Here is a 13075-nt window from a genome sequence, read left to right as displayed (position 1 = left end):
GAATCGGTCAGAAACCAGGGGACTTTTACATACTTCCTTGATTCATAAAGCATTTTGTTTCTTATGAACTGCAGAGCTGGACTGTGAGTAGAAGCAGGCGGCAGAACAGGATGCAGGGAGCTTTCACTGGTACTGGAAACCCCCTCAGCAGCTCAATCTGTGGGTCTTCCTCACTCAGTGTCAGGTTAGAAGTGAAGAAGGAATTTCTGCAGATCAGAGCAGGTGCTGTCATGTCTTTCATCAGTTCATTGGATTCAGGAGGAGTTTGGAACTTGCATATTGATGGCTTTGTAGGATGCTCATTTTCAAGTGTGATAGATCGTGATTCATTTTTTAAACCTACTGATGATAAGTTCAATGTTTCTCTAGAAATGAATATTTTACAACTATGAATAATTCATAGGCACTTTCCATGGAAGATAATTCAAGACTGTGCAGTTAAACTCATTGCAGTAGAGCTCCACAAAAAGAGGGTTACTCTGAACTGTGCAAGTTTATCTGGCCATCAGAGGGAGCCAGGCAATGCATACAGTTTAGATTAATTGAATGTTGAGTTTTTTGAACGTATCCTTTTTTCACATTTTTGCTTTGTGCTTTCTTATGTGCCTCATTTATCATTTTAAAAAGAGAAAAGCAACGAGCAGCAGTGGGGGTAACGCTGACACTCAAGGAGGTAACATGCCTCTTTCGTAATGAACAAGCCTGGCTCATGTACGGAGAGTGTCACACTCAGTACATCCTTTTGCTGTTTCCAGCTCACTGCAGCTGTCTAACAGTGGCTTGTCAGTGTGCTGCAGCACGTCTAACCGTGTGCCCGTGTTTCCATCTGCTGTCACTGAACAGGTGTCCGACATCATAGATGTCCACCAAGCTTCAGTGTTAAAGCTGGAAAACAACCACGCCGTCGCCCTTGCTGTACTGCAGGATGAGCACAACCGTGAGATCCGAGGTAAGCCAAGGACAACCTAATGGTTATTCCAGAACAGCAAATAGCCCTGTCACTGCATTTGTGTAAGCCTGGAGTTTCTTCCCCCGGAGGAGCTGATACAGAAAACCTGTGTTGGTCTGTGTTGTGTGAACCACCACGTTTGTGATAGGACAAGGGGGAATGGCTTTAAACTAAAAGATGGGAGATTTAGTTTAGATGTTGGGGGAAATCTTTCACTCAGAGGCAGCGAGGCCCTGGCATAGGCTGCCCAGAGAGCTGTGAGTGCCCCATCCCTGGAGGCATTCGAGGCTAGGGCACCTGATCTGAGATGAGATGTCCCTTTCCAAGACAAGGATTAGAACTGGGTACTAAGGGACAGTAAGGTCCCTTCCAAACTGACCCATTCTGTGATTCCATGATTCTGTCTTTCTACCCCGGGGTGAGAGAGAGCCATATGCGATGCATACAGTATTCAGCTTGCACCTGAGAGTGTCTGTATGATCTTTGGGACGAAGACAAGGCTTTCTCCATGGGTTACTGAGTCCAGATGCCACCTCACCTCATCAACAGACTTTTTCTGAAGATCCTGGGTCCCTGAACCCAATCCTTGGGCACTCGGGACGTTGGAGCTTACTAAACAGCTCTTAATGTCAGTGCTTAAAAGCTGTTCCTTGCTTGAGGATGCGCTTATCTATGCGTTTTTGCTAGTATTTTCTGATGACAAAAGTTGGGGATGGTTATTAACGCCAAAGCGTGTGCTCCAGCTCCTGCTGTGGATGCGGGATGCCCTCCTGTGCCCGCAAGCAGTACTGCAGCCGCTGCGCAGAGCCTCGGGGAGCAACACTGGTGCTGTCATCAGGAAGGGATGCTTAGAGAGCACAGCCCCGTGGGCTGGGAGCACAGGCACAGAATAGGTTGTCTGTGTACTAAAAAGGTAACACTGAACGCCAAGTGCTGAGTACCGAGTGCCAGTCTCATGGCGTTGGTTTGGAGGCTAACGTATTCCACTTTGTTTATTAACTTTTAGTTATTAGTCAGTCCAAGGTGACTTTTCTAGTAGTGAAACCCTTAATCGTGTAATATAAATAGAGGAGTTTTTCTCTCCAGGGTCTGATAGCATCATTAAACCTTACAGATCCTCCACAGCTCCTGGAGAAGCACGAGCATTTGCCTTTTTGCATCCAAGTTGCTGCCTCCTCTTTTTATCTCCCCAAAGCAACTGCCATGCAAATTTGCAAATGTACCTAATTTCAAATCCCTTGGCTTGGGGGTACTCGCTCTGAAGTGGTCAGTTGCCCATTTTTATACTGAACCTTTTCAGATGACAGCCCCTGGGAGCTGACAAAGCTGAAAAATCCATATTTAGCCACACAGGCATAGAGGTACCACTGAAAAACTGAGAAATGTTGATCCTCAAAACAGTTATCCCAGAATCCTATGGTGTGTTACTGCTGATTTCCTCCTCAACCTCCATGCCCTAAAACTGCTTTCCAAGCGGTGCTTGGCTCCCAGTCTCTGTGCTCTCAGAGCCCGCTTTGCTGGACTTCACTTAGCAATGTCGTGTCTGTGTGTCTTCCCCAGAACTGGTTGCTGCTCACGAACTGGAGAAAACACAATTAAAGGAAAATTTTGAAAAGCTGCGGCTGTCGCTCCAGGTTAGCAGTTCTGTTATTTCCCACCCTGCAGTGGTGTTGCAGAGCACACCGGGCCCTTGAATCTTACCAGCTGTATTTTGTGGTGCCCATTGTGAGGGCACTGCTTCCCTTTGTCCCTGTACATCCCTTCAGCACAGGATCCCGTGTGCCAGGGATACCTCAACTTCTCTAAAGGCCTGTTCTGCTCCACCTGTCCAAAGTGAGATGAGTGAGATGAGCAGCCAAGGTGCCCCTCGGGCTTTTCTCCCTGTTTTGGCTGATTCCAAATATACTGCATCTGGAAGAGAAAAGCAGGGAAGCCTAGAGGGAGGAAAATGCTGCTAGGGTTCATATTAGCTTTGGAAACCTTGTGTGAACAAGATGCCTGAGTACATAGTGCCAGCTCTGTTTGATTGTCTAGGCAGAGATTAATTACGAGTTAGAAAAGCCCCAGCTGGTGTGTATTGTTACATGCAGCACTTGTCACACCTCATGCAGCTTTTACAGTTCCAGCCTATTCTGCAGTATGCACTGATGCAGTGTTACAGCTCAGAAATGACAAATACAAAATATAAAATGTGACCTCACAGCAACTGCAGCTTTCACAGGTGTGGGCTGTACAGAAGGCACAGGAATACCTTTCGTGGGAAGATTGCTTAAAATAGCACATTGTTCCTGCAGATAGCTCTGAGATGTCATTCAAAGCCCACTCTGCTAACTCACCGTGGCTTATTATCATATCAGAAGCCCCTAAGTAGGCTGGAATGTTGCCTGTAAAGGTGAAGGAGGCACGATGGGCATCTCCTCCACCCCATTCAGGCTGTAGGAACTGTACAACAGATCTCTTTCATGCCTGCAGTATAAATGCCAGCTGTCTCAAGGCAGGTGTGGTTGTTCTTATTCATCCCAAGGTGACGGGGTGATTTAGCATTGAAGACATGTAATGGAGCAGTGCCAGCCATTGTCATCTAGCTGCAGGCATTGCAGGGATCTCAGGCCTGCCCAAGGCACTTCGTTTTGAAAACCCCACTGTACATTCAAGTGGCCTTACATAAGAAGTTCACCTGGCAGTGGTTTCTGAGCCTTGGTCAGCTCCCTTGCTGGTTGCACAGTGCAAATTGGCTTGTGTGGATGTGAGAGGGCTGATTAACGACATGGTGATGTGGTCGTTTCTCCTCCCCTGCAGGACCAGATAGACACCCTCACCTTCCAGAACCAGTCCCTGAAGGCCAAAGCAGACCGATTTGAAGAGGCTTTGAAGAAAAACACTGAGGAACAGCTGAAGGTAGTTGGCAACTATCAGTACACAGCCATCATATGTGCTTCTGTGTTCGGCGCACATCAGCGTTAGCAATGGGATCCTACTGCAGGAACTGGGGCTCGTGCCTCCACCAGGACCCCGAATCTTGAACACTGTGGATAAGTCAGCATTGATAGCCTTGTCCTGGATACACCTCAGCACAGGGCCGTTGTCCGTTGTCTTCCTTCTGTCCTCTATTCTTTCACCCAGCATATGTAGCTCTGTTTCCAAAACATTCCCTGAACTCTATCTCATATGTCCTTTTTGCTGTCTGTTCGCCTTTTCCTTTTTCTTCTCTTTCATTTTACTTTTTATCTTTTCACATTTATTCTATTCACATTCTGAGCCAACTTCTGTGATGTTCCATGTATTCCCTCATTTTTTTCCTGGGCTTATGTGGGCAGACCTGGCACATCATTAAATATTTATTCAACTGCTGTCTACTGGGGCCAAGCTGTTAGTTTACAGTGTGCAAATGAATGCTTGCTGCAACTATTTATCTGAAATGAAAGAACCCCAAAATGAGTCTCTCTAAAAAGTTTTCTTTAATTTGGATCACTTCAGCATGTTCACAGCACAGCCCCATGGACAAGACAGGGGGACAGGGAGTGGACACAGCAGGGTTGAGTGAGGGCCTCTAGAAGCTTTCAGGTGAGAAAACTCCTTAGGAAAGGAGCACAAGTGTCTAAAACTGCCTTGGCCATGGAAACAGGTAGTGTTGGTGCCTTCCATGCCTGCTGCAGTACTTAATTAACATAATGACAGGACAAATTCTGCTGTGTCGCCATGATGTCAATGCCCATTACTCCAAGACAGCTCACTGGTGTGAGTTACAGTCACAGAAATCCAGAAAACCATGAATCAGCAGCATCTCATCCTTCTAGCCACAGAGCTGGTCAAAAGAAAGGTATCAGTGGCTGCCCAGATAAAAGGATGTTCCAGGAGAGAATATCAGAGTTCAGATCAGCTGGGGAGGCTCACCTCCATCTGCCTTTCACAGCACTAAGAATCCTAAATTGAGTAGATTGGGAAAACTTTACCTAATGGCTGAAGATGCACTGATGGCTGACATAGACAAATTGCTGGTATGTTTCCTAGATTGCGCAAGCTCCTTATCTGCACTTAGAAGAAGATTTGAAGAGCTTAAAACATGTTCTGGAATTGAAGAACCATCAGATTCATGAACAGGAGAAGAAGATTATGGAGCTGGAAAAACAAGTGAGTTGTCATTTTTTCTTCTGGAGGAGACATCACAGAGGTAGAAAAGTAAAAGTTTGGTTACAGCAGGTGAATTTAAAAAGGGGGGAGAGGAAAATATGTTGGGAAAGACGCAGTTAAAGAGGCTCATGAATGGCTATCTACTGTGCTCTTCCACAGCCAAGCACATGGCTTCTTCTGTAACATCTCAGATTTTCACTCAGAAATTGGGATCTTATCCCTCCCCTTCACCTGCCCATGACGCTTTGACTTCTCCCACACATCTCTTGGCCTGTACTGCTTTTATATGTGGCTACCTGCTCAGCCTGTGCATTAGATTATGAGGTGAGGAGCATAGGAAGAATGGAAGAAGGGGAGCTTTCTGGTCCTCCAGGGCTTAATGTTGTACAGCACCCTGCAAGAGCCAGGTGCCATTTAGGACTGGGAAGGGCAGAGAGGGGAAGACTGAGCCATTTGTGTCCTGCTGCTGCTGGTGAATTAGCAGTATTCAGCTAGCAGTCCCTAGCAAAAATCACTCTAGGAGAGCTCTCTGAGGTAATGCCTTTCTGCAGCCTACACTGTTTTCTCATCCTTTGCTTGTGGGGATCCTTGATGAAGAACTCTCTGGTTCACCATCAGTTGCACTTTTTATTGGAAAGGGGATTCATTTTCTGAGGAATAACCTATAGTGACAGTAAGTGTGTGGTATGGTGACAGGATGAGGCATTACCTCAGCTGGGAAGCTGGGACAGCTGGTTCAGCACAGCATTCAGCAAGATTTGTTTCCATTTACAGGGAAATTTGAGAACTCAGATGATTATTTTGCTGAACAGATGCTTGAATCAGTGGATGTAGAGAAAAATGTCTCCTTACAGCTGAGATTTTTTAACTTTGCTCCTTCCAATATACTGCTCCTGAAGCAGAGCCAGAATGTGAAAACATGCACTGTAGAGTTATATTGGAAAAATAAAAGTCAACATTTAGCAGTCATTTAGCTGCTTTTGCTAATTAACCACATACAGCACACATACAGCATACAGCTCCTGCCCTTTATCACAGTAAAACACTAAGGCTACAGTGGTCCAAGGGCACAACTGCTTTCTGTTTAAACATCTGCCTTTGTATGTGCCAGAAACACCTCAGAGCATCTCCGAAGGCTCTGAGAGATGGGTACCTCATAGGAAGCAGATTGGCATTTAAAACACAGGGTCAGGTGGGTGACAGGATCCTGAAAAGGCTGTGCCCTGAACAGAGCAGGATTAACTTGCCCGTTTGGCAACTCTAGGCACAGCAGAGGAGTTGGAACTAGATGATTTTTATGGTCTCTTCCAACCTGTGATTCCAATGGTCCCACTCCATTCTGTGATTCTCTGAGCACGTGCTGTCAGGATTGTAGACCTTCATAGAGGTCCTGAGGCTCTCTCCCTGCTCTGTATTTCAGCTGAGGTTAGCATAGACTGGAAGAGATGCAGCAGTGGCCATGAGTTGTGGCACAGGGCATGGTGGAGATGGCCACATTTGGTGGGCTAGGAGACAGTGCTGAAGCTGGGCAAACAGCTGGGACATGCAGAGAACATTAGGGCACGCTTGGTTCCTTGCCTACTGGAAATGAGGGCATTAGGAGGAGGGTAATAGAGAGTGAAGGTTGCGCTCAGGAGGGAAGGAGTTGCAGCTCTCCTATGCTTTGTGTTGGCACAGCGACCACTTATTAAAACCATCGAGGTTAGGGGAGCAGTGAAGGTGCCTGTGACACTGATTCCTCTCTTGAAGAATTTCAAAATGGGGCCAGAATCTGCTCTAACAGACTGTACTGTGGTGAGCCAGAATATCTTCAAATCAGCAGCATCCTTTATAGCTACCTGCATTGGTTGGCGATCACTGCTTAAAACTGATGCCTCCACCATAAGGTGTGAGTTATTGCTAACCCGAGTGCACAGTATTTTGATTCTTTCTAAAAGATTGGGAAATTCAATAACCAAGCTCACACAGAGATAAGGTTCCCTTGCGATATCTTGTCTTCTTCCAAAAGTGTTGAATTCAGCAACATTCAAACTGCTGGAAAAAAAGCAAGAACTAAGGTGATAAAGCATGTCAGATTTAAAACTTGAGAAAAACAGAGCATCTGAGGCTGTAGTGCATGCCTCTAACCATATTTGGGATGTAATACACTGCTGGTGACATCCTCCAACTCTATCCTTGGGCTGTCCTGAGTAAAAACTGCTTGTGCTTGGGGCAGAATCCATTTCACCTAATTGTAGCTGCCACTGCCAGCAGCAGAGAGATGTGTCTCCAAGGGGCAATGCAGGGGGTTATGTATTATTTGTGCTGGCCAAGACTGGGACCTTCCTGCTTCTCAGTTAGGAAAAAAAGGACTATTTCAGTTCTGCCTCCCTCGATGCTGTGTTCAGTTATCTCAAGTACCGTGTTCAGTTTTGGGCCCCTCAAGAAGGACTTGGAGGCTCTGGAGTGTCTCCAGAGAAGGGCAACAGAGCTGTGAAGGGTCTGGAGCATAAGTCTGGTGTGGAGCAGGTAAGGGAACTGGGATTGTTTAGTCTGGAGAAGAGGAGGTGGGAGTTGGCCTCTTCTCTTGTCGCTTTGTTGGAACAGGCTGCCCGGGGAGGTGGTGGAGTCACTGTCCCTGGAGGTATTCAGAAACCATGGAGACGTGGCAGAGAGGGACATGGTTAGTGAGCACGATGGGGATGGGCTGATGCTTGGACTGGCTGGTCTTAGTGTCTTAGAGATCTTTTCCAACCTTAATGGTTCTGTGATTCTATGATTCTATGAAGTTAGCCCTGCTGATGGCCACATCTTCTTCACCAGAATGAATGGGGTGAGTCACTCCTCTAAGCCTCATCTGCATCAAGATGACCACCTCCATCCTTCTTCAGATTTCAGAAGTTGCTCTGGGGCCAAATAAAGAGCAAATCTTCATGAAGTAGGCTTCAGGATTTCTTCAGACTTAAAAAGAATAACCTCATTTTGTTGCAGGCTGAGAAAAATTTAATCCTGGAAGAAAAAATCACTGTGCTGCAACAGCAGAATGAAGAACTCAGAGCCAGGATTGAGCAGAACACCGTCATAACAAGGTTTGCCGAGATACTTGTACTGTATCTAAGCTTACATAGAGGCTGCAAATTTTAACTGCCCAAGGCTGACACTTATTTCAGAAAGAGAAGAATTAAGTATATTTCCTCTTGAAAGCGCATGGTCCTGCTCTGCCTGTTATATCAACAAATCATTTTTATATCAGGGTTTGTTTAACATGAGGAAGGTCACATATCTACAAGAAATTATTTTCATGATTTTGATATGCTACTGAGTCCTAAGTTGCCAATTGCTTCTGATCCCAGAGTCAGTGCCACAAAACATGTTGGTCAGGGGATAGTGAGGGTGGGAAAAGCGGTTTCATAGGGACAGTCTAACAACGCTGCCATCACCCAAGCAGGGTTACCTTTGGTTTTGTTGTTGTTTGCACTAACAACCTGACCTTGTCAACAGACAGGTTCCTTGTCAACAGACACCAGCTTTTGGGCTGGTGAGCCTTTTTATTTTTTCTCAGAAAATGCTGGCTAGAAAAGGCTGTAGTGGGGCTTTGGGTATAATTTTTACGGTCTGTCTTGTTGGGCACTGCAAAAGAAAAAGTAATTCCATGTGTAGCAAAGCTTTCCTATGGAGTTATTTCTCCAGGGTGTGCTCCCTGCAGACTTTCTCACGCTGTTTGGACTGGGAGCTCACACCACAGCTGTTTCGTTAATGGGATTGTGAATAGGATCTTTCTCCTCTACTGGGCAAGCAGCTTTTCAAAATCTACCAGCCCGTATCTTTAAATCTTCTGACTCTGCAAATGCTGTTTTGTGGTTCAAAATTGACAGAGGAGGAGAAAAGCAGACATACATGCACAATCAACTTAGCTCCATTGCTATAAGAAACTTGGCCAAAGAAGCAGAATTCCTCAGCTGCCAGAGCCCTGGAAATACATGATGGGTGGTTGTGTTTGTGTGTCAGGTTTTATTTCTAAAACCTCTTCAGCTGGTAATTGGGCCAAGTACGTGCCCTGAGCCCCCCTGTTGGATTGCCCCAGGACCAGGCTCCTGCCCAAGCTCCTGCCCAAGCACAGTGGGGATGCAGAAACCAGACAGTGCTTCCAGAACATGACCAAGTTGCACATCCATCAGGTCCCACCATCTGCCTGGATCGTTCCATTTCCTTTAGCACAGCCACCTGGCTAGAAGCAAGCAGACTCATGAGGTTCGGTGCCCACAGATTGCTCTGTCCCACCCTTGAAGCAGCCAGTGGGTTGTAGGGAGCTTCCCTGGTGCTGTAGCCAGGAATGGAGGGTCGGGATGGTCAGGACTCAAAGCCTCACAGGGCATTTATGGAGCAGAGCATCATCTGAACAAGGGAGCACAGAGCACAGACTCCTTTCCCTTTGCACACTGCAGCAGCTGGGTGGGTGGAAGAGTCAGGGGTGCAGTGGCACTCACCTCTTCACTTGTGCTCTGCCACCTCACAATTGCTGTTCCTCATGGCCCAGATTTGGTGGCAGGGTTGAGAAGCAAAGGAGAGAGTTACGGCTGCCACTGGAGTTGACAACAGAATTTTATCCTTCATTACACAGAAAAATGCCTAAAACCCAACATTCCCCCATCTCCACCGCTGTGGAGGAGATGGAGCAGCTCAACAAGCACCTCTGGGTGATGGTGTGTCTCTGGGCAAAGGTGGTTGGGAAGCACAGGTGTCTAATAACCTGGGGCTCTGGGCTTCACCCCAGGTGTGGGTTTGGAACCTCTGAGGCTAAGGGGCACAAACCCAAGTAGGAACTGCTGCGCCAGTGAACAGACTCTGCAAACAGGGGACACTGCATCATGCCGGGCACTTGCATCCCCCATGTGCTGAAGGGAGGAGATGATGATCCAAGAAGTTTCACTGCTCTTAGGGCTGAAACCAACCCAGCCCTGAGCAGATAGTGATGAGAAGAGGATGCCTGAAGCCTCTGGGTGTACCCACATCCCCAAGCCAAGTACCTGAACAGCTGTGTCCCAGCTGCAGTCCTGGGGACGAGGTAGGGTGGTGTGGAGGGAGGTGGGTGGCTTCCTGCTGCGCTGCCTCTTGTGCTTCTGTGCCTCCTCCATCCTGGTGAGCCTCATGTGCTGTCTGGCTTCCCTCCCCAGACAACTGTCGGAGGAGAATGCCAACCTCCAAGAATATGTTGAGAAAGAGGTGGAGGAGAAGAAGCGGCTGAGCAGAACAAACGAGGAGCTGCTCTGGAAACTGCAAACAGGAGACACTGTCAGCCCTGTGAAATCCCCCCCAGCATCATCCACATCACTTTATCGCTGCTCTTCAGGGAACTCCTCGCCAGCCAAAGCCAGAACCGTGCGACGGTGATCCATCATGGCCCTCTGCCTCGGTCATGTTTCCAGCTGCTGAACCTCACACCCAAGGAAGTACCACCATCATCAGGTGCCAGAGCTCGTGGCTGCAAGCATGCTCCCTGGCTGCATAGCTTCACACTAGGCAGGGCTCTCCGAGAGACCTCAGATAGGAGCTCATGGTTTTGACACGTTCATTACAGTAGCAGGGAGGATAGTGATAAGTTAGGATAGCAGTAAGGTAGGCTAGCAAAAGGTTTAGCTTAGTAGGATAATGATTTCACTGTTGTTAGAGCCAGCTGTTGGAAAATGCTATATCACAGGTTCATTGGGATGGACTGCTGCTGCAGTACTTCAGGTTAGTCTCAAATAGAGTTCCAGTTGTAAACATTTCTGTATATGTGTCTGTGTTTATATACATGTATGTACTGTACCTTTATACCTATATATAGACGCACACACATATGTATGTAGTTGAAGATGTTCTGAATTGCATTTTTTTATACTCTTGGATACTAAGTGCTGATCTATTTTCATTACAGTCAGCGGTTTTCTAACTCGTGCCTAAGACTTGTATCAAAACAAAACACATTTCTGTTGCGCCTCCCAGGAACATTTATACCCGAACCAGAAGGAAGTCCCACAGAAATAGAAGCGCCTTCCAAGTGACCACCAAGTGGTACAATCCTTAACACCAGCGACTTTGGCATTCTGAGACAGTACTGCCTTGAGAAATCACCTTTGCATTGAGCACCAGATGAGAAACACAAACCATCCACTGCTTTTAGCTCTTAGCGTTGATGTTGTAAGTAAGTGGGGATAGGATAGAGATGAGAAACCCAAGAGTTTTAGTCAACATGATAGAGGTTACTGGGTAATATGTTTCAATTTTAGACTCTTTAGCTCCTAGATTGCTTTTATCTTGCTTCCCCTTAAGCTAGTTTTGAAAGTCAAATCCTCTGGGTGTAGGGTCCTGTTCAGGTCGATATGTTTCAAGTCCCATGAGCAAGGAGAAGCAAACCAACCCTTTGTGATCAGACCTTTGCTGATCCAGCGTTAGGCTGAGCTGGTGGAACACCAGGCGTGATACAGAGGGCTGCATGGGCACAGAAGAGGTCAGAATGTTCCTTTCCATACCTACCCATGTCTCACACCACTATATTTTACCTAACATTGCAAAGTGTGTGTTGGATCCATGCCCGGCTTTGCTGGAACACTCTCAGAATGACCTCTGCAGCTCAGACACAGATTTGGTCACCGCCAGTGCATTCCTAGTCCCTCTGCAATGCTATAAAAATAATAGTGATGTTGGGTTTTATTCTCCTTTTCTTGAGAAATTTACTTTTGTAGCAGCTTTTGCATGTGATGCTGAGTGATTTGAGCATCTTGTTAGGATAGACCTTACCACAGCAGCTGCCGTTGAAACACACTGCTAGGTGGTAGTGTGTCCAGCAAGTACAGCCTGGAAGTACAGCCTATTCCAATAGGTACACACACAAAGGCCCTCCTCGCCAATACAACATAACCACCCCCAGATCTGCTGCATGCACAGAAAACTGCAATACCTCCTGCAGTGTTGTGCTTCAGTCTGCCGATGCACTTCTGATGAGATGACCAAGTCAGAATTGTTATTGTGATCTGATCTCAGCTTCCTCACGTTGAACACACCAGAGCATATTATCAGCCTGGGATGGGCTGGCCAAGTCTGGCTTTCATTTCTTCATTGTTTTCCTCTATTTCTGGTGCTTTCCTACTCCCATTTTTGAATTAAATTCATATTCAGTAATTGCTTCCAGCAGTGAATTGGGAGTGGGGCTTCAAAGCTGGGAAAACCAGGACCAGCCCTAGTTCTGCCATCACTTGGTGTCATTGCCAGCCCCTTCCCCATTGAATTGTTGCCTCCCAAGCCTGCTCGTCACTGAATGCTTCCTTGGTGAGACCTCCAAATCACTGGCAAAGCTCAGAGCCTGGTGGGTAGGTGCCTCGGTCCAACAAACCTTCCATAGGGGATGTCACAGGTACCTCCTGAGCCCAGAAACGGGGAGTTCCATCCCCCCAAAAATCATTCCTTTTTCTTGCCATGGATGCCCACTATGGGCGGGCCTCAGTGCTGGCTCCCCTGCTCGGTGATGCTGGCACATCTCCCTTGAGGGCAGGGCGCCCACAGGTGCCTGGCCCACCCCATAGAGACCTTTTGGGCAGAGCAGGGGGCCGCTCACCCCTCATCCCTCTGGCAGCAGCTTGGCGTTACCGAACGTTTGCAGATTGAGCACTGAGGCCTTGGTGCATCCCACTGCAGGCCTCTGGGGATGGCACAGCGGCAAAAGCCACTGCTGGTGATGGTGGTGGGGAAGAAAGCTGACCCTAACAGGTGCAAATCAGGTATGTTCCGTCTCTGCACTGATCGCTTGTGTCCCATGGACACGCCAAGGAGTCCCTGTACAGTTCCCACACAGCAGGAGTCCCACGGTCCGGTTCACTCTGTGGCTAATGAGTACAGGAAGTTTGTATTATTTCAGTTCTGATGTACAGATAAGTGTAATATATTCCTGATAATAAATACACGCGCCAGCACACAGCGTGGGTGGGCGCATAAAAACTGGGCTGTCCCACCGTGTTTTCTGTGTACACAGACGTACAG

At 47.3% G+C, this 13075-nt stretch overlaps 1 protein-coding gene across 2 annotated transcripts in view; it reads left to right on the top strand.

Annotated features, from left to right (window-relative positions):
- The window catches only part of MTUS2 (microtubule associated scaffold protein 2), a 268680-nt gene extending 255644 nt beyond the window's left edge, over positions 1 to 13036 (top strand). For both annotated transcript variants that reach the window (XM_085216075.1, XM_085216077.1), the window contains 6 exons: positions 844 to 949; positions 2510 to 2583; positions 3749 to 3847; positions 4961 to 5080; positions 8051 to 8148; positions 10234 to 13036. In XM_085216075.1, coding sequence (XP_085072201.1) covers positions 844 to 949; positions 2510 to 2583; positions 3749 to 3847; positions 4961 to 5080; positions 8051 to 8148; positions 10234 to 10450 — 714 coding nt within the window. In that variant the 3' untranslated portion in view covers positions 10451 to 13036. The remainder of the gene's footprint in view (positions 1 to 843; positions 950 to 2509; positions 2584 to 3748; positions 3848 to 4960; positions 5081 to 8050; positions 8149 to 10233) is intronic.
- The last annotated feature ends 39 nt before the right edge of the window (positions 13037 to 13075 follow it).

This window comes from Meleagris gallopavo, chromosome 1 (genome assembly GCF_905368555.1).
Source record: "Meleagris gallopavo chromosome 1, MGAL_WU_HG_1.1, whole genome shotgun sequence".
In the NCBI taxonomy this organism is placed as follows: domain Eukaryota; kingdom Metazoa; phylum Chordata; class Aves; order Galliformes; family Phasianidae; genus Meleagris; species Meleagris gallopavo.
The sequence above is the reverse complement of the archived record's forward strand: the minus strand, read 5'-3'. Positions and strand labels throughout refer to the sequence as shown.